The 27174-nt window shown below is 43.8% G+C and overlaps 1 protein-coding gene across 1 annotated transcript; it reads right to left on the bottom strand.

The window, feature by feature from the left end:
• Nucleotides 1–919: 919 nt before the first annotated feature.
• LOC126998776 (A disintegrin and metalloproteinase with thrombospondin motifs adt-2-like) lies at nt 920–26731 on the bottom strand. Its single transcript, XM_050860804.1, has 14 exons — nt 25969–26731; nt 24981–25097; nt 22373–22460; nt 19417–19715; nt 6553–6742; nt 6161–6411; nt 5309–5427; nt 4080–4207; nt 3577–3682; nt 3049–3189; nt 2464–2623; nt 1916–2005; nt 1503–1651; nt 920–1226 (listed from the first exon to the last, which is right to left on the bottom strand). The coding sequence occupies exons 2-14, from the start codon at nt 25056–25058 to the stop codon at nt 935–937; spliced, it is 2091 nt and encodes a 696-aa protein (XP_050716761.1). The 5' UTR covers nt 25059–25097; nt 25969–26731; the 3' UTR covers nt 920–934.
• Nucleotides 26732–27174: the final 443 nt, after the last annotated feature.

Below are 27174 nucleotides of genomic sequence, written 5' to 3'. Positions count from 1 at the left end.
AATGTAAAATAAATAAATAAAAAGGGAGAATAACTACTTGTGAAAATGACCAAAGAGGAAGAGAACGGGGAGGGGGAGTAGGACTGTGTGAAGGGAAACTCAGACTAAAAGAGGAATAGAGAGAAAAATGAGAGGAAGGACCGAGGAATAAGCTCCTTTCAATGTAAAATAAATAAATAAAAAGGGAGAATAACTACATGTGAAAGTGACCAAAGGGGAAGAGAACGGGGAGGTCGAAAAGGAATGTGTGAAGGGAAAATGAGACTAATAAAGAAAGAGAGAGAAAAACGGGAGGAAGGACCGAGGAATAAGCTCCTTTCAATGTAAACAAAAATAAGGTGGGAGAATAAATACTTCTGAAAATGACCAAAGAGGAAAAGAGCGGGGAGGTCGATAAGGAATGTGTGAAGGGAAAAATGAGACTAATAAAGAGGAAGAGGCGGGAGGTCGATAAGGAATGTGTGAAGGGAAAAATGAGACTTAAAAAGGAGAAAACGGAGAAAGAAAAGAAGGACCGAGGACTGAGCTTTCACTATAAAACAAAAGAGGTAAAACACGTACTTTCAAAACAACAAGAAAAGAGGGGAGGGTGCAAGAAGGGGCATGTGAAGGGAAATGGGAGCTAAAAGACGAAAAAAAAGAGAAAGAGAGAGGAAGGACGGAGGAATAAGCCCCACTACTATAACTTAAAAAAACAACAAGAAAGGAGGGGAGGGTGCAAGAAGGGGCATGTGAAGGGAAATGGGAGCTAAAAGACGAAAAAAAAGAGAAAGAGAGAGGAAGGACGGAGGAATAAGCCTCACTACTATAACTTAAAAAAAACAACAAGAAAGGAGGGGAGGGGGTGAGAAGGGGCATGTGAAGGGAAATGGAAACTAAAAAAAAGAAGAAAAAAGAAAGGGCGGAGGAGTGAACCCCTCTACTATAACCTACGTCACCCACTGGGGAAGTTAATACCCCCACCACTACCACCACCACCACTACTAATCCCAGCAGTACCCTCAGGAGACCCACATGGACCGGTGTTGCAGGAGGACCACTCGATTGGGCGAGCGTCGGGGTTGCACATGTCCTCACCCAGTCGCACCCTGCCGTCGGGGGTGGTGCAGGAGACCTCGCCCTTGCTCCACCCTCCCCCACACGACGCCGAGCAGTGCGATGAGTCTTTGAGCCGCCACGAGGATTTGAACACGCTGGCGGGGAGGTCTTGGCGGAGGGACATGTATCTGAAACGTAAGGCCATCTTGGAATGAGTTTGTTTTCGTATTGTGTGTAAAACTAATAGCAGACTGACCCTTCTTCTGTCCACTTGCAGGGCTTAGTGGACTTTTTCGTTTTATTTTGTGTGTCTTTTGCCCTTTAGTTCCTTCCTTTATTGTAAACACACACACACACACACACACACACACACACACGTTATCCACCCCCCTCCTCCCCCTACACACACGCCCACGCCCGCCCCCACCCCAAACAGCACCAATTGTGATCAGGTCCTCCCTCACCTTTTAAACAGGTTCCTGATGCGCCAGAGGAGGTTGGAGAAGCCCTTGGACTCCTTGCGCGGCGCCCGGGTTGTGACGGTGGGTACGGTGGTGGGCAGCTCCGCGATCGTCCGTGCCGGCTTGTTCTGACAGCTACCATTCATGCAGAACTGAAACGAAGGGGGAATAAAGAAGGAGGAGAAGGAGGAGGGGGGGGTGGGATAATGAACGAAGACATGAGAATAAAGTAAGAATAGGAAAAAAAGATGAAGTAGAATTGAGTGATTGTCCGTAACGGTTCGATCTGACAGTTACCGTTGATGCAGAACTGAGAGGAAGGGGAACTAAAGAACACGAAAGTTAGAAATCGTGAGAAGAAGTAAACGAACGGGATACAAATCAGTGTTAAGAGGTGAATAGCTAACTCCTCTCACCTTCTTGACGCCGCAAGTGGTGCCCTCTAGCGCCGGGTGAGTGCGGAGGGCGTGGGTCGTGTTCTGGCACCACAGCTCCCTGCACACATCCTACGGGGGGGGCGGGGGAGGGAAGGGAAGGGATGACACATTAAAGCACGTAAATAAAATGTCCTCTCTACCTACCTATGTACCGACACACACACGCACACACACACAGGGACACATAAATGCACGCAAATAAAATGTCCTCTCTGCCCATTTACCTACGTACACACACACACGCAGGGGACACACAAATGCACGTGAAGAAAATGTCCTCTCTGCCTAAATACCTACACACACGCACACACGCACACACGCAGAGGGAGGATACATAAGTGCGCACAAAGAAAATTTCCTGCCTGGCTATTTACTTACACACACACACACACGTATACACACACACACACACACGCACTCTCCTACACACACACACGCACACGCTCTTTCCCCCCTTCACACAAGCCCACACCCACGCCCCATCCAACGCCCCACCCCACACAGCAGACGAAGCACAAAACACTCACGTCATAGGGAGCCTTCGAGGTGACGTACGGCTTAAATCCTGACCCCTGCGCGAAGTTGCATTGCTCCTCCTTGACATAAACCTCCCCGGGCAGCTGGTCGCCTGTGGTACTGCCTTTCGGGGTTAGTTTTGAGGTTGTCTCCAGGCAGTCGAGGGGATACCTGAGGACGGGGTGGGTGGGGTGGGGTGGGAGGGGCAGGGTAAGGTGGGGTTGGGTGGGGCAGGGAGTGGGGAGGGTCAGAATGGGAAGGAGAAAGAGCCATAGTGGAGAGGGCACAGAATAGGGAAGGAAAGGGTAGGAAGGTAAAGGGCAAAGAAGGGAGAGGGAGAGCAGGGATTGAGAAGGAAGTGGGAGAGAAAGAAGGGAAGGGAAAAGAAGGGAAGGAAAGGCAAGAAAACGGAAGGGGAAGAGAGAGATGCATGTTACTAATTCGTATAAATAATTGGGCATGTATATTTTTCCGTTTTTGTGTGTGGTTTGATGAGGCATTCCGTAAAGGTAGGCAAGCAGAATATGACAAAGATCTCTCTCTCTCTCTCTCTCTCTCTCTCTCTCTCTCTCTCTCTCTCTCTCTCCACCACTCACTTCCTCAGAAAACTCTTCAGCTCTTGGTTGGAGCAGGAGGACCACGTCACCTTGCCGGGGCCCGTGGAGGAGGACATGAGGAACTTGTCGCCGCTGCACGTGTTCCGGTCGTCCCGTGAGCCATCGTGGGACATGCCGAGGCTGGAGGGAGGGAGAAGACATTAAGTATCTTTGGTCGGTATATCTAGACGCTTCCCTCATATTAACTATTTTCAAAGACCAAAAAGAAGATCAGTCTGGTTCTAATTAGTGTTTTTTTAGGTTCACGGTACGGAGGAAAGGTCAAACTAACACCAGGGTCATAAGCCTACCCTTGAAAATGCCCCAAAACTCCTGCGAAAACCTTAATTAGTGGTTTTCAGGTTCATGGTACGGAGGAAGGGTCAAACTAACACCAGGGGTCATAAAACTACCCCAAAACTCCTGCGCAAAACCGTGTAAATTATGTGAGCTTGGGAACCGAAATGTTTAAGAATATGACCCTTCTACTAGTGTGTTAGATGGACCTCGTCACACTCATGCACTCACTTGTGGCCGAGCTCGTGCGTGATGACGAAGACGGACTCGAAGCTGGTGCCCTCGTTGATGGTGCATGAGTAGGTGGGCTGACACATGCCCGCCACCCACGCCAGGCCTGCGGGGGGGAGCGGCATTGAGGGAGCGATGAAAATGAAGACACTCATATCCACCATCGTCACTTCCTTCCTTCCCTCCCTTCTTCCTCACCCTCCCTATCCACCATCACTATCGACACCTCCCTCCTCACCCTCTCTGTCTCCTGCCACAATAAGTAAAACCTTTTCACTGTCACTATAATATACAGGGCAATCAATGCGTTTTTTTCACTACCACTACTACTACTACTACTACTACTACTACTACTATTACTACTACTATTTTTACAGCAAAGGAAGCAGTTCAAGGGCTAATCGCTGTTCACTCAAAATAAAAATAAGAGGGTCAATTTTGGAAGGAGAGGTGTCTACTACTACTACTACTACTACTATTACTACTACTACTACTACTACTACCTATGACGGAGGTGGATTCAGGGTCGCCATCCCACAAGTCGAGGCCGGACAACATGAGGGCATGGTCCCAATTCTCCTGCATCTTCCCTTTTTGGTTCTTCTGCCACGAACAGAAGTTATTGAGGTACCTGACGGAGAGTAGAGAGAAAAAAAAAAAACTAATTACACATCTATTTGCTTCATATTTTTTTTGGTATTTCAGTACGTTTGTTTCTTTCTGGTGTAAGATATTGGGTTATTTTTAATCTGTCACGAACGGAAATTATCGAAGTATGTGAAAGAGGAGAAAGAGCGAAAGAGAAAAGGCTTATTGCATATCTATTTGGTTTACTTATTATCGGGATTTTATTATGTTTGTTTCTGGAGTCAAATATCCGGTCCTTTATATATAGTCTGTCTACTGTTCTCTTCTGTTCCAATTCTCCTTTACTCTCCCTTCCCTCGCACACTGCTGGGGATCAAGATTAAAACATGTCTGATCGGTTAACATATTTTCGGGATCTCAGAATGGTTTTGTTTTTGTCTGTACGATATCATGTCATTTATAGTCTGCCTTGCTCTGACCTGATCCAACTCCCTTTTACATTGCTGAGGTTCAAGACATTACATTACTTATAGCGTCTAGTTAGTTCACACATTCTCGGGATCTCTGTATGTAGGTTTGTTTCTGGTATACGATATCATGTCATTTATAGTCTGCCTTGCTCTGACCTGATCCAACTCCCTCTTACATTGCTGAGGTTCAAGACATTGCATTACTTATAGCGTCTAGTTAGTTTACATATTCCCGAGATCTCAGTATGTAGGTTTGTTTCTGGTATACGATATCATGTCATTTATAGTCTGCCTTGCTCTGACCTGATCCAACTCCCTTTTACATTGCTGAGGTTCTAGACATTGCTTTACTTATAGCGTCTAGTTAGTTCACACATTCTCGGGATCTCTGTATGTAGGTTTGTTTCTGGTATACGATATCATGTCATTTATAGTCTGCCTTGCTCTGACCTTATCCAACTCCCCTTTATATTGCTGAGGTTCAAGACATTGCTTTACTTATAACGTGTTTAGTTGGTTAATTTATTCTCGAGATCTCTGTATGTAGGTTTGTTTCTGGTACGATATCCTGTCATTTATGTTTCTTGCCGTCCATTCTGATCCAACTCTCCCTAAAAATGCTGAGGTTCAAGACATTGCGTTACTTATTAAACGGTCAGGCGCCTCCTCCTTACTGTTGGATGTTGCCGTTCGCCTTGCTGGGCCCTCGCTTGCTGTCCTCGATGATCTCCAGCTTGACCACCGTGATGATGAGGTGCTGCTCCAGGGACGGCGCCTGGTACATGAGCGCCACCTGTCGGCATACACTCGAGTTAACAAGTTTATTTGGTTTTATACATGACAGAAGGCAGCGTAATGGTAACAAAAGGAGGAAACAAACTTTGGGTCGTATTTTAAAACACTTCGTCGCCCAAGAACACAAATTTGACAGGGCTTTCATAGGAGTTGAGGGCATTTCCAGTAATAGTTTTATGACCCTGGTGGTAGTTTGACCCTTCTTCTGTACAATGAATCTAAAGAAACACTCATTAGAACCCGACTGACCCCCTCTTTGGCATTTAGGAATAGTTGATGTGAGAAGCGAGTCTTATAATGCCGGCTGTTCCTTCATATCGTGCAAAGAGTAGCCGCAAGAGGGTCAAAATAGGATGGAGAGGTGTGCGTCTTGATAGCCTCCTCTTGAAAGCGGCATGGGAAGGAAGGGAAAAGAAGTGAAGGTAAGGAAAAAAGAAGGAAAGGAAGGGAAAAGAAAGGAAAGGAAAGGAAAGGGAAGGGAAGGAAAGGAAAGGGAAGAAAAGAAAAGGAAAGGGAAGGAGAGGAAAGGAAAGGAAAGGGAAGGAAAGGGAAGGAAAGGAAAGGGAAGGAAAGGAAAGGGAAGGAAAGGGAAGGAAAATAAAGGAAAGGGAAGGAAAGAAAAGGAAAGGGAAGGGAAGGGAAAAGAAGGAGAGGGAAAAGAAGGAGAGGAAAGGAAAGGAAAAGGAAAGGAAGAGAAGGAAAAGATATGATACACGAAAATCTAAAGTTACCCCGTTCATGATGGCGAAAACGGTGTCGGTGATGGTCTCCTTGACGTCCTGGTTTTCGTATCTCTCCTTGATAAACGTCACCATCTCGTCGTCGACAAACACCGCCGTCTCGATGCGCAGCTCTTCTTTGGTTTCTCTCTTCGTTCGGCCGTACTCATCCTCCTCGTCCTCCTCACTGGTCTCGTTCCTGCGTCCTCTTTCATTCTTCGGCAGTCTTACCAACACGCGCGGCGCCTTCATGGCCTCCAAGTCTGTTGAAGATGGAAAGTACAACGACGTAATCAATAACAGCAACTTTAAGATCAAATTAGTGACATAAGTGCACCCCTTCAATCCATCATCCCTCCTCCTCCTCCTCTTCTTCCTCTTCCTCCTCCTCCTCATCCACGCACCGAACACGCCACACTTCATGTTCTTCTTCCTGGCGTGAATGATGTGCAGGCCATCGGGTGTCACCTCATCATCGTCCTCCGCCTCTCCGCCGCTGCCGCCGCCCTCCGCCTCCCGCCGCCGCCGCCGCCGCCTGGTCCCGGGGTGCGGCGTGACCATGTGTGTCTCGTTCCCGGAGATGATGACGCCGGTCTGGGGGAGGAAGGGGGTAGGGTGAGGAAGGGGTGCTTAGTCTGGGGAGGGGACGAAGGGGGAGAAAGGGAAGGGGACGGAAGGATAAGGAAGGGGTGTTTGATGATATGGGGGAAGGGAAGGGGACGGAAGGGTGAGAAAGGGTAGGGGTGAGGGGTGAGAACGGGGTGCAAGGGGTACTGTAGGAGGGAAAGAGGGGTTAGGAAGGGGTGCTTAGTCTGGGAAGGGGACGAAGGGGGAGAAAGGGGTGAGAAAGGGAAGGGGACGGAAGGATAAGGAGGGGTGTTTGATGATCTGGGAGAAGGGAAGGGTAGGGGGTGAGGGGTGAGGCCGGGTTGCAAGGGGTACTGGGGAAGGGGACAAGGGGTTAGGAAGGGGTACTTAGTCTCGGGAAGGGGGACGGAGGGGGTGCTGAGGTAACAGTGCTTGACAAGGGACGTAGGCGGAAAAGTGAGTCCGCTGATTAGGAATGACAAGGCGTAAAAACGGGTGAGCAGATGTTTCTTTGTTACATTTTTCAACACCAGCGTAATAAAGTGTCATTTGGACGGTACTAAAAAAATGTATTAAACTGCGTAAGAGGTGTAAAGAGTGTAACGAATCGGTCCTTTTCGTATTCCTTGCATTAACGTGGAAAAGACTAAAATTTGAGATGGTAGTGAAATTAACGAATCAAACGGCTCGCTGGGGACTCTATATTAACGCTCTCAAATTTATGCTGAAAAGTTCGCTTCAAATGGTTCAAACGACGACCCGCCCGGCTAATTAGGGCCACTTCTTAACTTTTTTGAAATTCTTGCTCAAAAACTTGCTAACTGAATGGTTGGAGGGGAAACTTTTACATCCCTCGATTAGAGCATAAATCAAGTTGGCTTTAATTAAATGAGGAGAACGAGGGAGACGAGGCGAGAAATGTGAGTTTAAGTTGAAGCTCCGGAACACTTAAATGAGAAGGGACACGCGGCGGAAATATTAAAGAAGAAAAAATAGCAAGGAAGGAAGGTGTTAAACGCTGTATTAGTATTTATGGAGTTGCGTGATTAATATATTTTTTTTTTAACAGCTAAGGAGACAGTTCAAGGGCGTTTTACCTCCACTTTTGAGTCGGAATTAGTTGAAAAGTGTTTGATTCTCACAGCATTAGGTCGACATGTTAGAATCACAGTCGTAAAAAGTAACAACAACAACAAAATAAAGATATCAGCTCCCCCTCCGCCCCCCTCCCCTGATTAAGCACTCCTTCCTCACCCTTCGTCCCATCCACCAGAACCCTCAACACCCCGTCCCCACCCCTCACCCCTTCGTCCTCTCCCCGAACTAATCCCCTCCCTCAAACACTTCAAACCTAACCACTAATCACTAACAACTAACCACGCCTTGTAAAACGGGCCTAAAAGAGACAAATCAGCCACATTATTGCTGATGAAGACTAATAAGACGTTTAAGAAATCACATGCTAGCCTCGACCAGGTATTGCAGTATTGCCAATGGAGCGGATTGAAAGCTGCGTCCCCCAAGACATGCAATAACAAGTCACCGACACAATCCGACCGATGACTGACGCGGAATCAATGGTCGTGGCGGTGAGGGGCGGGGCGGCTTAGAGAGACCCTGATATTACACGATGTTATACCAGAGGAAGATCAAGAGGGGGAGAGCGGGTGGGATGGAGAGGCGATAAGAGTGGAGGAAGATGAGAGGAAGAGTATTGTGAAGAGATGAAGAAGTAATGGAGAGGAGGATGTGGAGAGTAGCAGTGTGGTTGGCTGAAGGCGATACTGATGAGGGATGTATTCTCAGTCGCTTTTGGGTCCCATAACAACTAGCTCCTCGGGCAGACTAAAAAAAATGTAGTGTATTTATTTTTACGATCTTAGCATTCTTTTTCATAGGTCTGTATTTTACCTTCATTGTTTTTGTATTCTCACCCCGTCACACATTTTTCCTTCATATTTTTTTATTAACCTAAACTAACCTAACCTAACCAAACCTAACCTAACCTAACCTAACCCTTGTAGCGGAGAGTAGTAGCGAGTTTAGCGGCACCTTGTAAAAAAAAAATCATTGTTAGCTAAGAGAGTATTTATATATGGAAAAAGACTGAAGAAAGAGAGGAAGGAAGGGGAGAAGGAAGGGAGGGAGAGAAGTAACTCGTATGCACATTATATTCTATACATAAAGATTACTTAGGTCGATTGCGATGGGAACAAAAGAATTTCCTGGTTAAAACAAGAAAACACACATTAAAGAACAGCCACAGATCAAAGGTAGTGTGGCGAGTAACGGGTTTTCTTGTTTTCTTCTTCTTTTGTCCTTGAGCTGCTTCCTTTACCATGAGGGACGTCGATATCTGCTGGTCGAGCATAATAGTAACCCACGACGTGCCGAGCGATAGGAAGGAGCGGTGGTGGGATTGGACGCGCTGACGGAACTCCAATACACGAAGAGCGATTGTGTTTGGACCTTAGAAGAAGAAAACATACTGCGCTGAAGTTCACGGTTAAGGGTATTCCCCTTGGTGGATTGTCTACGATTGTCTGTGTTAGCTATAGGTAACATATGATTAAAAAAATAGGTGTTGGGACTGTGGGGTCGTATTTTGAAACATTTCGTCGCCTAATTTCACAGATTTGACAAGTCCTTCGTAGGAGCTTTGGGCATTTCCAGGAGTAGTTATATAACCCTGGTGGTAGCTTGACCCTTGTTCGGTAGCATGAACCTAAAAAAACCCCACTCTTTAGAAACCGATTGATTCCCCCTTTGACCTTTAGAAATAGTTGATGTGAGAAGCGAAAGGGTTTTATAATATCGACCGGCAGAGCAGAGTGGAGGAAATGACCCACGGACGCCAACGCCTCAACGGACTATTTGGAGTGGTTTAACAAGCTGTATTGACGTTTCTCGGGACGCGCTTAGATATTAATAATGCAGGACACAGTAAGTTTATTTAGACTCTACACGGAGAGTTTTAAAGAAGAAATAAATTGCTCTCAAGTTCATGGTTAGCTGCATTGGTGTTTCTTGAAGCTGTACTGACGTATGTTGAGACTCGCTAACATAACTACAGGACACGAAGAGTAATATATATGTAGACCTTCCACGGAGAATTTTAAAGAAGAAATAAATTGCCCTCAAGTTCATGGTTAGAAGTGTACGTAGATGTTTCTCGTAGCTATATTAATGTATATTGAGACTCGCTGATAGAACTACAGAACACTAAGAGTAATATATATTTAGACTCTACACGGGGAGTTTTAAAGAACAAATAAATTACCCTCAAATAACATGGTCAAAAGTATATATTGATGTTTCTTGTAGCTGTATTGATGTATGTTAACCACTAAGAGTAACTGTATTCAGACTCTACACGGGGAGTTTACTAAAGGCGAAATACATTGCCCTCAAGTTCACGGGTATCGATATTTCGTGTAGCTGCTGCACTGACATTTCTTTTGATGCATTAATGACAGGGCTACAAGACACTAGGAGTAATTGCATCTGGATTATTTAACAGGCTCGTAGTGCTTAAAGATATATATTGCCCTCAAGTTCACGGTCAGGGGTATCGATGTTTCTTGTAGCGGTATTGATGTTTCCATGGACGCGTTGATAGGACTATAAGACGCCGAGAACAATAGTATCTGAGTTCCATAATAGGGTCGTAGAGCTTAAGGAAATAGTGCCCCACAAATCCTCGAGCTAAGTGTTTATTCTACGATCGATGGACAATAGAACCGATGTAAAATGAAAGAAAAAAACATAAAATTAAAGAAAAATAAAACATATAAGTAAATGAATGCGAGTAAGATTAGTATTAATATTATTCCCCACAAGTCTACGAGCTATTTTTTTTCTAAGATTGATGGATTGAAGAACCAAACAAGTAAGGTCATTCAAAAACAAAACAAGTAAACAAATAGAAGCATACAAGTAAATGAGAACGAGTAAGACTATTATCGTCATTAGATATTATTATTATTATTATTATTATTACTATTATTATTATTATTTCATGAGTTGAGTTTGAGATCGATGGGACCTGTGGATCGATATGGCTTTTCTTGGTACCAATGTTGCGTCAGCTTTTGTACGTGGCGGTGACCAAGGCGTGACGGACGACTTATATGTGAATGCAGCTGGTTTGTGACGCCTCGGAAGGAAGAAGGAAAGGAAGGAATGGAGGAAGGAAGGAGGAGAAAAGAGGGATATGAGATGCAAGATAATGGAGGAGGAGGAAGCAAAGGGGAAAAGAAGAACATGGAATTAAGTGAGGAAGAAAAGAGAATAAAAAAGCTGAATAAAAGCGGTAGAAGACAGCAAGAGAAGCAGATATTGTTACCAAGTCAAGAAAAAAAAGTAGTTAGCACGAAAGAAAAAAAAAAGAGAAAAGATAGCGAGGAAAGAGGATATCATTACCAACTCAAGAAAAAAAAAATAACACACAAAAAAACAAAAAACAAAAAACAACAACATGATAAAGAAGCGCAAGGGAGGATTCTGAGTCTAAAAAAAAAAAGTTTCAGAAAAAGTGAAGGAGGACGTGGGTGAATGTGTGTGCGTGTGCGTGTGTATGTGTGTGTGTGTGTGTGTGTGTGTGTGTGTGTGTGTGTGTGTTAAAGAGTGCGCGCGGTTACGTAAATGTTATAATAGATTAGCGGTAATATTTCTCCTTCAGCGCGGACAAAGAGGGCTGTAGGGGAGGTAATTAGGTCACAGGTAACAGAAGGTGAGGTAGGGAGGTAGGTAGGGAGGGAGGAGGCCTGATCGGAGGTAGAGGTTATGTAAACAGGAAGCGTAAACATTATGAAGGGGAACGGGAAGAAGAGGAAGAAGAGGAGGAGGAGGAGGAGGAGGGGAGGAAGAAGGAAGGAAGGACAGGGAGAGAAAGCAACATAGAGGGAAGATAAAAACGGAAATATATATAAAAAGACAAAGATATGAGAGAATGAAGATGAAGGAAGGAGAAGAAAAAGAAGGATGTGAGATAAAGAGGAGGATAAAGTGATGGTAATTGAAATGGTGAATAGAGGAGAGACAAAAAGAGAAGGGAAGGAGGAGAAAGGAGGGGAATGGGATGTAACATAAAGAAGAGGAGGAGGAGGAAGGGAAGGGGAAAAGAAGAACATGAAAAGGAAATAAAGGAGGAAGGAAAACAAAAAACAACAACTAAACATAAAAAGTGGGACGGAACAAAGAGGAGGAGGAGGAGGAGGAGGAGGAGGAAGGAAGAAAGGAAGAACTGGGAGAGATACAAACATAGAGGTAGGAGAGAAAATATGAGAATATGAGGAAAACGGGAGAAAAAGTAGAGAAAAAATGAAGAAAATCAGAAAATGAGATGAGATAAAGAGGAGGAGAAGGAGGAGGAAGGAGAAGTAAAGGAGAAGAGGAGGAAAAGAAAGAGCCCGGAAAAACAAACAAACAAACAAACAAACATAGAAGATTAGAAAACGAGGAAAACTGAGAAAAAGAAGATGCAAGGAAGGAGACGAGAAGGATATGAGATAAGATTAAGAGAAGGAGGAAGGGAGGGGAAGGAAAATGAGGAAGACTTGATAAAATGAAGAGAAAGGAAGGAGAAAATAAGGACGCGAGATGAAGAGAAGGAGGAAGGGAAGGGGAAAAGAATATTATGACAAGGAAATGAGGAAGGAAACAAAACAAGAGAAAAAACGTAAATATGAGAAGTGGGGAAGGAACGAAGAGGAGGAGGAAGAGAGATGGAACGAAGGAGGGATGGAAGAGAAGAAAAAAGACAGTAGGAAAGAAGACTAAGGAAGAAAAAAGAAAGATATGAGATTGAAGATAAAGAAAAGGAAAGGAGGGGAATGAAAATGAGGGAAACAGAAGAAAAAGTAGAGAAAGAAAGGAGAAAAAAAAGGACATATGAGGGGAGATAAAGAGGGGAAGAGAAGAATATGACAGGAAAATGAGGACGGAGGAGTGGAGGAAAAGAAGAAGGGAAAGACGGAGGAAGCGGATAAAAGAGGCGAAGGGAAGGAAAAGAAGACGGAGAACAGAGGAGAAAAAGCAGTGAAAAGAAAGGAATGAATAAATGAAGAAGAAGAGAAGAGTACGAGATATTGAAATGAGGAATAAGGAGAAACAAAAGAGAAAGAAGAATGAATGGCCGAAGGAAATGAAGAATAGAGGAAAAGAACAATGATGAGATAATAAGAGAAGGAAACGACGACAATAACAATGATAGGGAAGGGAGGAAATGGGAAGAACCTAAGAATGGAAGCGAGACGAGAGAGAAGAAAAGGAGGAGCAACAGAGAAAGAGAAGCGGAAAAAGCAGAAGAGATAAATGGAGAGAAAAATTTAAAGAGAAGGAAAGACGAAAGACAAGAGAAAGAGGAGAAACAGAGAAAGAAAAAGAGGAGAAAGGAGGAAGACGAGGAAGCAGAAGGGAGATAAATGGATGGAGAGAGAAAATTAAAGAGAGGAATTGGGAAAGAGAGAGGAAAACAAGGAGATGAAGAGAAAGAAAAAGAGGAGAAAGGAGGAAGACGATTAGACAGAAGAGGAAGATAAATCGATGGAGAGAAAATGAAAGAGAAAAAATAAGAAGAGAAACGAGACGAGAGAAAAGAAAATGAGGAGAAAAAGAGAAAGAGAAGAGGAGAAAGGAGGTACACGAGAGAGAGAGAGAGAGAGAGAGAGAGAGAGAGAGAGAGAGAGAGAGAGAGAGAGAGAGAGAGAGAGAGAGAGAGAGACATAGAGAGAGAGAGAGAGAGAGAGAGAGATAGAGAGAGAGAGAGAGAGAGAGAGAGATAGAGAGAGAGAGAGAGAGAGAGAGAGAGAGAGAGAGAGAGAGAGAGAGAGAGAGAGAGAGAAATCGACAAAGAGAAAAATGAAGGTGAATATACGAAAGGGAGGAGGAATAAATTACTAAAGAAGAATAGTTAAAAGTACTCAAGTGAAACGAATGAAAGAATAAGAGAAACACACAAATAATGGATAATAACATAATCGATTAAGAACACAGACGAAGGTAACGAAGGACGAGGAAAGAGAAGAAGTTAACGAGAAAAAGAACACGAAAGAAAGAAGGAAAGAAGGAAATGGGAGAGTGTCAAGAAGTATAGGGATGAGAAGCAGGAAGCGGTGACGAGGAAGATAAAGTGGAGAGGTTGATGAGAGGAAGAGGAGAAGGAAAAAGGAGGAGGAGGAGGAGGAAGGGGGAGGAGCGATAACGAGTAAGAGGAGGGAAAGAGAAGGAAGAAGGAGGAATGAGAGAAAGGGAAAAAGAGAGGGAAAATGTGAAGCGATGAGGAGGAGATAAAAAGCAAAAAAACTCACAAACACAAAGGGGAGGAAGAAGAAAAATGACAAGAAGAAGAAAATAGAGAAGAGGAGAGAAAAAAAAGAATAAAAAGAGTTAGTGATGATGTAATAAGCAAGAATGACAGATTGATAGATAGATAGACAGGTTGTAAGATGAAAGGAAGAGGAAGGGAGGGGAAAGGAAGAAAGAAATGACGAGGAAATAAGGAAGGAGAGAAAGAAAACAAAAAGGGATGAACATATGAAGTGAGACGGGGAGAAGAGGAGGAGGAAAGGGAGGAAGGAAGGAAGGAATAACAATGGGGAAAGAGATAGATAGAGATAGATGGATAGAAGTAGAGAGAGTGTTTGTAAGCCACCATAGTTTCGTGTGATGGTTATAGCGAATGAAATAATTAATAAAAGGGAAGGAAAATGTAAAGAATAAAAATATTGAAAATAATAAAGGCTTCTTCCTGCCCCAAATGCTCACTGTTCTTTTCTTTCTTCTTCCTCCTCCTCCTCCTCCTCTTTCTCCTTCATCTTCTTTTTCTTCCTACTTTTTCTCTTGCTCTCTTTCATAACACATTTCACCCTTGACCCTTCGCCTTCCTTTCCTCCCCTCCTCCCTCCTCTCTCTCTCTCTCTCTCTCTCTCTCTCTCTCTGGTATGATCAATGACGCAGTGGTGTTTGTAAGTACACACACACACACACACACACACATACACACACACACACACGGACATAAATCACTCTTAAGAGGTTTTACTTCTCCGCTTTGTCATTTTTTCTTTCTTTCTTTCTTTCTTTCTTTCTCGCGCCTTTCATTTTCTTTCCTTTTTTCTTCTCATTTTGACGTAATTCTGTTTTTTTTCTATTAATTTTTTTCCCCATTTACGAATATTAACCTTTTGTATCATCGTTCATTTTTATTTTTTTTCCCTTTTTCTTAATTTCCTTCGCCGTTCTTTTTTTGTTTTTTTGTTTTGTTGTCTGATTTTTTCTCCCTTTTTTCATCACTGTTTTTAGTTTTCTTTTTTCTTCAGTGTTTTCTTCTCTTTGTTTTGGTCTTTTATTTTGTCTTTCTTTCTTCTTATCCGTCTGAACTTCTTTGCTCTTCTTCTTCTTCTTCTTCTTTTTCTTCTTCATCTCCACATTCTTCTATTTTTCTTCTTCTCCATCTCCTTCTTGTGGGTGTCTTCTTCTTTTCCTTTTTTCCTTTTTCTTTTTCATTTTATCATTTTCTTCTTATGACTCTTCTTCTTCTTCTTCCTCCTCCTCCTTCTCTTCCTCTTCTTCTTAGTGGCGCCGAGGGAGTGTGGCGCCAAAACCGACCTTGACTACGTGTCGGTGACGTGTAATAATTATTGACCAACGGGAGGAGGAGGAGGAGGAAGGCTATGTGCGTGTGTACTTTCTGCGTCACTGTGCATGTGCGTGTGTGTGTGTGTGTGTGTGTGTGTGTGTGTGTGTGTGTGTGTGTGTGTGTGTGTGTGTGTGTGTGCTTGCCTGACGCTTCTCTTTTATTCATTTAATGCATGACCCACATTTTCTTTGACATTTTCTGCGTTTTAGTGAAGCATGAGAGAGAGAGAGAGAGAGAGAGAGAGAGAGAGAGAGAGAGAGAGAGAGAGAGAGAGAGAGAGAGAGAGAGAGAGAGAGAGAGAGAGAGAGAGAGAGAGAGAGAGAGAGAGAGAGAGAGAGAGAGAGAGAGAGAGAGAGAGAGAGAGAGAGAGAGAGAGAGAGAGAGAGAGAGAGAGAGAGAATGAGTGAGTTTCCTGGGAGCTTGTTTATATTTATCGTGTTGTTAGTTTGTTTCCCTGGTGGTGGTGGTGGTGGTGGTGGTGGTGGAAGTAGTGGTGATGGAAGGGGTGGTGGGGGTGGTGGTGGGTGCCTATGATTGCTAGAGCAGTGACTTCTATATATGTGTGTGTGTGTGTGTGTGTGTATGTTCAAATTTATATTATGTAACTCGTTTTCCACTAAATTTCACACCTTACACGCTTCCCCACCTCTCTGTAACACTCCTTAACAATCCTCTAAATATTCCTCAAAAGCCTAAAGTATTGCGTAACGCCAGCCCTACTCCCCCCCCACACACACCCCCTCGACCCCCTCACGTTAAATGTTTCGGTCGATAAATGTTTGCTCCTGTTCCTGAGAAAGGGTCGTCATTTATTTACGGCAATTTGTTACCTTCAGCGGAATGATTTACAGGCAAACACAGAAAATTTCCTACCATTACTTTCTTGTATATACTTGTTAACATAAGAACATAAGAACGTAAGGAGTCTGCAAGAGGCCGGTTGGCTTATACAAGACAGCTCCTGTACACTCAACCCCACCTTACCTCACCATCCATGGCTTTATCTAACCTCTTCTTGAATGTATCTATGGTATTGACACCCACAACATGGCTCCCAAGCCTGTTCCATTCGTCCACCACTCTATTGGTGAACCAATTCTTGCCTATGTCTTTGTTGAATCTGAATTTGTCTAACTTAAAACCATTGCTACGCGTTATGAGGTTATGTAACACTGAAGTTAACACCTCCACCCCATCTCCTTAAGTTGACCCTCCCCATCCCCCAACCCCCACCCCGTCCTCCCATGTAACGCTACTAAGCCTAACACCCACACCCTTCTGCGTTACATAACACCTGAGTGACCTTTTCTTTCTTAAGGGAATGAGAACTTTGCGGCTGAAAGTAGACAAAACAAATATACAATCGCACTATGAAAACCTGTATAATGACGGTATTAAGTTTGAAAATAGGTTGCATGAAAATGAAAGTAACAAGAGTAAATACCAAAAACAACAACAACAGTGAATGTAATGTGGGGAAAAGGTAAGTTCAGAGTGGGGAGATAACGTGTTGATGGGACTGGGACTGTGTTTGTGTACGTGCGACCTCGCTCTGGTGGGTGAATGGGTGAGAGCATGTTGCAGTGTCTCGTCGCTCTTAGTTGGGAGGGGAGGGGGAGTAGGCGGCAAGATATCAGTGGCAGGCATGTATGAGAAGCCTTCGTCCAAATCTCTCAAATGTCACGCGCTAATGGCAACGCAGGAACAGGAAATTCAGTATGCCAAGTGCCTCTCTCTGCAGAACGTGTGGAAGGTGCCAGGAACGGTTATGAGGTTATGAACTCTCTCAAGCTGTTTACTCTGAGTGGCGGCGAGAGACAGTGACCAGGCAGGCGAGAGATGGTTTGGGGAGGATAAAGGTCTTGTAAACATTAGCTCACAGGGAGGGACATGAAGCGATTTGAGACGTTTGAGAAGGTCGAGGTGATCTTTGGTGACTCTTGTAACCTCTTAGTGGCTGAGGGATGGTGGGGAGGGAAGTGAGGCATACGTTAGCTCAGAAAAGATGAAGGTCTTGTAAACATTATCTCAAAGGGAGGGACATGAAGCGATTTGAGACGTTTGAGAAGGTCGAGGTGATCTATGGTGGCTCTTGCAACCTCTTAGTGGCTGAGGGACGGTGGGGAGGCGGGTGAGGCGTACGTTAACTTAGGAAGGATGGAGGTCTTATAAATACTAGCTCACAGGGAGGGACAGGCAGCGATATGAGACGCCTAAGAAGGTTGAGGAGGTCTGTGACGGCTCTTGTAAACACTGAATGGCTGTGAGAGATGATGGCCAGGCAGGTATGTGGATTTGGGGAGGACGAAGGTCTTGTCAACATAAACTCACGGGGAGGGAGAGACAGTGATAAGGGACGGGACTGCATGGTGTGTGTGTGTGCGTGTGCGTGTGGTTTGTGTGTGCGTGCGGTCATGGTTTATGGTTTGTCAGTAGGAAGCAGACAGCGAGGATGATGATAAAAAATGGATGGCGATGATGTAAAGAGATTTACTGATTGGAAGTTTTTTTTCTTTCTCTTTCTCTCTTGCTTTTCCTCTGTCTGTTTATCTGCCTATCTGTCTGTCCTTATCTTTTCCTCTGTCTGTCTGTCTCTTTTTCTCTTTTCCTGTTTCTGTCTGTCTCTCTTATTTAGTTTACCTTTTTCTCTTTCTATACCTCTTTGTCTGTCTTTCTTACTCTCTCTCTCTCTCTCTCTCTCTCTCTCTCTCTCATCAATATGGCGCCGTAACTTATATTCATCTCATTAGTACCAGGTGACCTACGACTTCTAATTACGTTAACTTTTTCTTTACTTCTACTTTGAGGTCTACAACATTTTCTAACGAGGTTCGGATACTTTTCTTTTCTACTGTTTTTTTCTTTTGCAACTCTCCTCCTCCTCCTCCTCCTCCTCCTTTCTCCTTCTCTGGGCTGTTGCCGCGGCTCCACACACTCGCCCTATTGATTAGCTTAACTCATTCACCCATCGACCTGCTGATGTTCTATGTATGAATCCGCGGTCAGGCTTCTTTCACAACTTGGGTATGTGCTGTTTCATTTCTCTCTCTCTTCCAGCACAAGTAAAAAAAGTAAAGAAAATAAAGAAAACAGCCGCTGTCGGAACTCGGAAATGCATGTTCTTTGTTGCAATTGCTTCGTTTTCTGAATCTCTTGCTCTTTTTCTTTTTAGCAAGACTCGTGTAGAAGCACATCGGACAAGTTGAACACAGTCTCATTCGCAACACTTCAGGGAATACATGGAAAGTAACTTCAGTCTACACTCACGACACGTACACTAGATCAAGTTCAAAGTCATTCAGTGCCCAACATCATGCAAAACTCCAGCCATTTGCGTTCTACTATATAAAATGAACACTTCAGCGAATCGGTCAATGGCCTGGTAGTGGTTATACATGAAACCTAATTTACATTCACACTCACGATACGTACACTTCAAGAACTTCACAGTCACTCAGTGCCCAGTCTTGATGTAATACTATACAGTCATTCGTGTTCTGCTTTGTAAAATCAACACTTCAGCGAATCGGTCCATGGCGTAACAGTGGTAATACATGAAACGTAATTTACATTCACGCTCACTGAATTCCTGAACTTCAAAGTCACTCAATGCCCAGTCTAAATGCAAAACTACAGTCATTCGTGTTCTGCTTTGTAAAATCAAGGTCGAGGTGATTCGTCTTCGTAAAAGGTCACTCATTCGCCATTCACGCACACACACAAAAAACAACACCAGCGTAGTCACAGTTGCTATAAACAGCCTTTCTATACACACAACAAACATATTCATCTTTTCTTCAATTTACGGACAAAATAAACAAAACAGTAGAACCACAACCGCTTCAAACACAGCCTATCCCCACATACAAAGCATCAAACATTCACTCTCTCGCATCCCAGTACACACAAACATATTCATCTTTTCATCACTTTACAGACAAAATAACAAACAAAACAGAAGAACCACAACCGCTTCAGCCACAGCCTACCCCCACATCCACAGCATCAAACATTCACTCTCTCGCATCCCTGTACTCACAAATCCTCGGCCGTCGCAGTCTGAGAGAGCCGCTGTGATGTCCGGCTGTCCCTTGGCGAAGCCGGAGAACACGCAGGCGGTTCTGGCGGCCCCTCGCTCCCTCGACACGCCGTCATACCCACGCACCACCACCACGAACTCGGGCGAGATGAGCTGATCGTTCGGCCGCAGCTCGAACTCCAGCTCCCTCCCGCCATCCTCCAGTGTCACGTCGAGGTGGCCGGGGTTCTCGGTGAGGCCAGGAGAGGCGCGTTTCTCCCGGGACCGAGAGTGTAGGCGGACGACATGGTGGTTAGCGACTGAGGGAAGAAGGGAATAGGGGGGTGTTAGAGTGTCTCTCATACACACACACACACACACACACACACACACACACACACACACACACTAGTTCAGCCCATATACATAGGGATGATGCTCATTTGAAATTATTGAAGTGAAGTGAAGTGAAGGAAGGAGAAGAGAAGAGAAGAGAGAGAGAGAGAGAGAGAGAGAGAGAGAGAGAGAGAGAGAGAGAGAGAGAGAGAGAGAGAGAGAGAGAGAGAGAGAGAGAGAGAGAGAGAGAGAGAGAGAGAGAGAGAGAGAGAGAGAGAGAGAGAGAGAGAGAGAGAGAGAGAGTACAGGGCTGAGGGGGGCGGGACAGCATCCAGCGGGTGGTTAATTGCGCCGGGGTTTCAGGATTAATGGTCTCATTCATAGTTAATGAGGCCTTAATGGAGGGAGTATCGGCTCATTATCTCAGTCTAAGGTTAATTATCGCCGCATTTGATCTCCGCACGGAAATCCTATCAACGGAGGGCAAATGACGCGTTGAAAGTGACTAATTGACGCTCGGAACAAAAACATGAAGGCAATTAAGGTACGTCAGGAGCATGTCAAGATTTTAATGACTTTATAAAAACGAACGAAAATAAGTTTAGTTTAGTTTAGGTTCACGAAAGCAAGATGATAATTCAGACTTGATAAAACAAAAGGAAAACATAGCGACAATAATATAGGTACGTCAGGAAGATGTCAAGATTTTAATGACTATATAAAAAAACGAACGCAAATAAAAAGCATGGATCATTAGTTCAGGTTCACGAAAGCAAGATGATAATTCAGACTTGATAAAACAAAAGGAAAACATAGCGACAATAATATAGGTACGTCAGGAAGATGTCAAGATTTTAATGACTTTATAAAAACGAACGAAAATAAGAAGTATGGATCATTAGTTCAGGTCCACGAAAGCCAAGATGAAAAAAACAAAGACGGGAAGAAAGGAAAGGGGAGAGAAAGAGGGAGGGAAAAGAGAAGGGAAAACTGCATAAACCTGGGTGGAGAGGATTATGTGGAGAGGAAAAAAAAATAGGGTTGATAAAAGAAGAAAAAAAAAAAAACATAACTATACAGGTACGTCACGGCATGTCAAAATTTAATAACTCTTTAGAAATACAAACGCATATAAGAAACATATATTACGAGTTCAGGTTCACGAAAGCCAAGTTGATAATTCAGGCATGATAAAAGAAGAAAAATAAAGCATAGCGACAATTAAGGTACGTCAAGAATTTAATGACTCTATAGAAATACAAACGCATATAAGAAACATATATTACGAGTTCAGGTTCACGGCAGCCAAGATGATAATTCAGGCTTGATAAAAGAAGAAAAATAAAGCATAGCGACAATTAAGGTACGTCAGAAGTATGTCAAGATTTTAATAACTCCATAAAAACCGAACGCCAGTAAGAAGCAAAGATCATTAGTTCAGGTTCACGAAAGCCAAGGTGAAAATTCAGGCTTGATAAAAGAAGAAGAAAAAAAGCGGCAATAAAGACCAGTAATTAGCACGTCAAAATTTAAAGACATAAAATAAAACGGAAAAAAATAGACCATGATTTAAATTTAAGTTCATGAAAGCTAAGAGGAAAGAGGTGTTGAAAATTATTAACTCTTTAAAAAATATTTAAATGAAGTGTCCAGTGGCAAAGATTACTATAGGCTAATGGAGAGACTATATTATTATTATTATTATTATTATTATTATTATTATTATTATTATTATTATTATTGAAATCCGTGAAAAGGCATCACGGTTATGTATACAAAAAATATGATATAGACCAAAACAGTGTATGAAAAATAAGTATAATGATAGATACAATAATAATAAACAAGGGAGGAGGGGAGAGAACAGAAACGTAAAAGAAATAATGAAAAAATAAATAAAATAAAATGGAATGAAAGTATTAAACGTTACCGATATGTTGGACGACAATAAACGTTTTCATATGATTCACAAATATTTGCGATGTCAGAGAATGAAACTCGACGGGATACAAAAAAACAACAACCCATCACGTGACTAACTGCACGAACGTCGGATGATAATTAAAACGTTTGCACAATCATCATGCCTAAAAAAATAATGTGAATGCCTCGACAGGGGTAGCGTGACGGGATGACGGAGGGACAGCCAGAGAGAAACGTTCAGATGATAAACGTCGAGGATATTTAAGATGAAACACGAATTGAGATCAGTCGGTCAGGTGCAGTTTGTCATCCCAGTCATCATGCAGCAGAACAGACCAAGGACATGTGTGTGTGTGTGTGTGTGTGTGTGTGTGTGTGTGTGTGTGTGTGTGTGTGTGTTTACCTCATTTCACAATTCATCTGACAATCTTTCTTCTCACAATCTCTTTCCTCACAATCTTTCTTCTCCCAATCTCTTTCCTCACAATCTTTCTTTTTCCAAGCTCGTTCTTCACAATCCTTCTTCTTCCAACATCCTTCCTCTTCCTAATCCTTTTGTTCCTCACTGTTCCGCATCTCACAATCATCTCAGGAGCTCAGGCGCATTAATAATCATGTAATTGGAGAAGAGTTACGTGTGTTAATTCGTGTGTGTATGTATGTATGTATGTATGAAAAGACCATCTCACGCCCCCCGTATCCCCTCCCACAAACTTACCATCGTCAGGGTTAACGAAGAGCAGCTTGAGGTCTTCCCTTGATAGAAGCACTGGAGATGGGGAGGAGGAGAAGGAGAAGGCGCCGTTCTGCAAGGTGGAAAGTGAAGGGAAGGGAGAACACATTACTAATTTTATTTACAGCTAAAAAAACAGCTCAAGGGCAACAAAAAAAGGTGTAAAAAAAAAAAAAAAAGCCCGCTAATCGCTGTTCCCACAAAGACAAAAGCAATGAGCGGCCAAAAGAGAGGTCTACTATTACTACTATTATTAATGCTGGTACTATTGCTTCTGCTTCTCCTTCTATTACTGCTACTATTTCTACTATGCTGCTACCAGTGGTCCTGTTTCTACTGATACGGCTTCGATTGCTGCTACTGGTACTACTACTATTTCTACTACGCTGATACTATAAAAAAAGGGTGCCACTGTTTCTACTGCAACTACTTTCACTGCCACCGCTACCATTACTTTCATTAATAATAAAAATACTGGAAAAGGCGACAGTAATAACCATAGTAATAGTAATAAAAGACATATACAATACAATGCAGAAGAGAAACACACACACACACACACACACACACACACACACACACACGAAACAACACTTCAGTTCACCGACACGTCACGCCATCACTAACACAAATACACACACGCACTTACACAGACACACGCACGGAGCAACACTTCTATTTACCAACACAACACAGCACAACACAACACACACACACACACACACAAACACACACGCACGGAGCAACACCTTTATTTACCAACACAATACAACTCAACGCAGCGCAACACAACCGCTAATCTCCTTCACCTTGACCGCACCGCAACACAGCAACGTCAGGCCTCGGTGATACGCAGGAATTAAGGATGTGTAATTATGGTCACGGTTCCGCTTGCATACTAACAGGTATACGAACACACACTCAGGTACACAATCACGGTCTGTATGTATGTATGTATGTATGTGTGTTTATCTGCTCTGTCTGCGTCTGTCTGTTTGAATGTGTCTGTTTGTCTGTTGTGTATCTATGTCTGTGTCTCTGTGTGTCTGTGTCTGTCCCTCTCTCTCTGTCTAATATGTCTTTTTTTCTGTCTGTCTGTCCGTAAACTTGTCTGTATGTCTGTCTATTTGTATGTCTTCTTTCTGTTTGTCTTGTCTACTTCTCTGTTTGTCTGTCCGTATTTGTCTGTCTGTCTGTCCGTCTGTGTTGGTCTCTGTCTGTTTATTTGTCTGTCTGTGTCTTTCTGTCGTTCTGTCTATCATTCTGTCCGTTCTCTCTCTCTCTCTCTCTCTCTCTCTCTCTCTCTCTCTCTTCACTGTGCCGCATTCTGCATTCACAGCTTCCACGAAAACCGGAGCGCCAGTCCACAAAAGCCATAAATGTCAGCAGGACGGAGGAGGGGAAGGAGGAGGGTGGAGGAGAGAGAGGGAAGGAGGGAGAGAGGGAGGGAGGGAAGGGACATTCGTTGCGTAACACATTCCACAGCAGAGGAAGAACATGAGGGGAATAAAGGAGGAGGTAGAGAGGAAAATTAGAGGAGGGAGAATGAAGGAGAAGGAAATTGGGTAATGTAGAGGAAGTGGGAGAGAGGAATTGGAGAGAGAGAGAGAGAGAGAGAGAGAGAGAGAGAGAGAGAGAGAGAGAGAGAGAGAGAGAGAGAGAGAGAGAGAGAGAGAGAGAGAGTGAGAGAGAGAGAGAGAGAGAGAGAGAGAGAGAGAGAGAGAGAGAGAGAGAGAGAGAGAGAGAGAGAGAGAGAGAGAGAGAGAGAGAGAGAGAGAGAGAGAGAGAGAGAGAGAGAGAAGGGAAAAAACGGGGCGTGTGTTAGGAGTCTTGACCTTGCATGAATACGTACCTAGAACCTATATAAAGAAAGTGAAGGACATACGCACACACACACACACACACACACACACACACACACACACACACACACACACACACTAGAATATATATTAATTCCCATACTAATAATGGAAAATATAAATGCTGAAAGACACCATAAGGGATTGGATAAAGAAGCATGTAAGTTAACGACAAATAACATACACACTACACACTCATAGACAACAACAAAGAGAAAAGAAAAAAAAAGAAAACGTAAATCTGTAAATAATAATAAACAAGTGGAATATATAGGAAATTGAGGACAAGAGAAATGATGAAGAAAGAAATTAAGAAAAAAATTCCTCGTTACATTAATGCATGACGAAAGCAAATAAACACACACACACACACACACACACACACACACACACACACAAACTCACACACACTCACACACACACACACACACACATACACACACACGCAGACAAAGACCACACACCACCAGTACATTAAAAAATAACACAGAATCACAAATAACACAGGAATAGATAGCACATAACGTCAATAAACAGCAACAACAACAACAACAACCCACAACCAGTCCAGGAAAACAGAACACAGAAGCACGACAAATCACATACACACACACACACACACACACACACACACACACACACACACACAATCACATAACATAACCCCTCCATGAATAATTAAAACCTGTTACACTGCTTTCTGGGTCAGCTGTCACCACTCACGCACTCACCTGCAGCAGGCCGTGGGACCGTCCCAGGAGCAGGAGGAGACACAACGCGCCCGCTGCCCTCCTTCCCCTGACGACCATCTCGCTCCGCCCTTAGAACTTGAGCCCTCGCCGGCCACCCTGAAGCAGTAGCGGTAGTAGGAGTGGTAGTAGTGGTAGTGGTAGTAGCAGTAGCAGTAGTAGTAGTAGTAGTAGTAGTAGTAGTAGTAGTGGTAGTAGTCTTTGTAGAAGAGATACAGATTGTTAGATATAAAGAGATTGAGGTAGAGGTAGAACGAGAGAGAGAGAGAGAGAGAGAGAGAGAGAGAGAGAGAGAGAGAGAGAGAGAGAGAGAGAGAGAGAGAGAGAGAGAGAGAGAGAGAGAGAGAGAGAGAGAGAGAGAGAGAGAGAGAGAGAGTTACGAGACACTAGTAAGAGAGCTCGGGAGGGGGAGGCGAAGAGAAGGGGCGTAATGATAAGATGAGAGGCGGCGTCCTTCAGTGCTCCTTCGCGTGTGTTGAAGTAACTAGGTAAATATTTAATCCAGGTTCCAAGGACTGACTCTGCCTGCCCCTCTCTCTCTCTCTCTCTTACACCCACACACCTACACCCACACACACTCAACCCCCCTCCCCCCACATCCATCCATCCACACACACACACACACACTCACAACCCTCCCCCGCACTCTCACCCGTGAAACTCCTAAGGAAGCGCACTGCCAGGTTTCATTTCATCTCATTACCCACCACCACCACCACCACCACCATTCCGTCCCTCTCACTCTCCCCTCTCAACTTCACCCTCGTCTCACCCCTCTCACGCACGCGGTTACCTGGTGCCCTAATAACAGCCAGAACCTCTCACAGTCACGAGATTTCACCTGTGACTCCTGCACCTGTCGCCATCTTGAGGACGTCCCACCATGTACAACGCACCTCAACACACCTGCACACGACCACACACCTCATCACTTGCTCTCACTTCGTCACTCTAACGGAAGAACACTCACGGGAGGCAGGTGGCGTGCTCCCTCTGGCGTCTAGTTCCCAACTGACCTATCACGCACCCCTCAGGCCTCCCCTCCGCTCAGCTGGGTTATGGAAGCCACCAGGAATCTCTTCGGCGCGTCAACGGGGTAGCTATTCCAGTCGCTGCTGCTGATTGTTTCGACCTGAGGGATGGAAGTTGGGTGGGTTTAGTGCATGGGTGAAGTGGAGGCATGTGAGGTTTGTTTTGGGAATGGCCGATGCATTTTGGGTGCGAGCGAAAGCGTGTGAGTCGTCGTGTCGTGAGTATCGATGTTTGTTGTTCTGATGATGGTGGTGGTGGTGGTGGTGGTGGTGGGCAAAGTTGCATGGTGACGTCACGCCGCGTTTTCTCTTTAAAGACTCCTTTGTGCAATGGCTAACTTTTATAAGAATGAGATTTGCATGTAAATGTTTGCGCTCGCTCCTCCACTTACTGCGCTCTGACACCCTTTTTTTTATGTTATCCTGTTATATTATCGCTTGCATATATCTCTCATTTTAAAGTTTGCTTGTGGTTCGAGGCACGCGGGGTCTGCCATTATAACTTTAAGAGATTGCAAAACAGAAACACTTTGACGTGGCTCTTAAGTGTGGGACGAGAGGGTTTAGGAACGAAGTCTTTACTTTAAAATAATACGGTGCAGGCACATAACCTTTAGTTGGAGATGATGTTCACGTTCGTTTGTTCTTTCTTTACATTTACCATTGATAAACATCGAATTTTAGTATTTGAAAATAGTGAAAAAGCAACGCAAAATAAGTAACAATATCACCTGAATAGATTTCCTTTTATGACACCATTTTATTTACAATGGAAGATATACATACAATTGTACAGACTAATAAGACTGGTTCTGTAAATATCTCAGCGATGATGAAGTAATATGAAAATAAACGAACTTTCTGCTCAATCATCAATTAGTAGTAATAAAGAGAATAGACTCCTCTCCATTTTCCTCGTATAATTGATGATGCACCACCTCAAAGTTTTCACATAAAAGTCTGCGGGTCCATTACCTCACATTTCATTACCCTCCTTTTAACGCAGTGCAGAGAAGGAGAAAATGGGAAGGAAAAAATCAATCCTTTTTAGTATCACAACAGGTAATTAATGTTTTAAATAAATGTAGGGCAGGATGGGTCATTGTGCGTGTGCGTGCGTGCATGGGTGCGCGTGTGTAATTTTC

Source organism: Eriocheir sinensis, chromosome 15, assembly GCF_024679095.1.
Source record: "Eriocheir sinensis breed Jianghai 21 chromosome 15, ASM2467909v1, whole genome shotgun sequence".
Lineage (NCBI taxonomy): Eukaryota > Metazoa > Arthropoda > Malacostraca > Decapoda > Varunidae > Eriocheir > Eriocheir sinensis.
This window is presented reverse-complemented; position numbering and strand designations above follow the sequence as displayed.

Excerpts from the sequence above, each read along its gene's own strand:
- LOC126998776 (XM_050860804.1), bottom strand. The coding sequence starts at position 25,058 with ATGGTCGTCAGGGGAAGGAGGGCAGCGGGCGCGTTGTGTCTCCTCCTG. Across the intron at positions 6,743-19,416 it reads ACTGCGACGGCCGAGGATTT|ACCGGCGTCATCATCTCCGG; the intron begins GTGAGTACAGGG and ends TTCCTCCCCCAG. Across the intron at positions 2,624-3,048 it reads CTGAAGAGTTTTCTGAGGAA|GTATCCCCTCGACTGCCTGG; the intron begins GTGAGTGGTGGA and ends CCCCGTCCTCAG.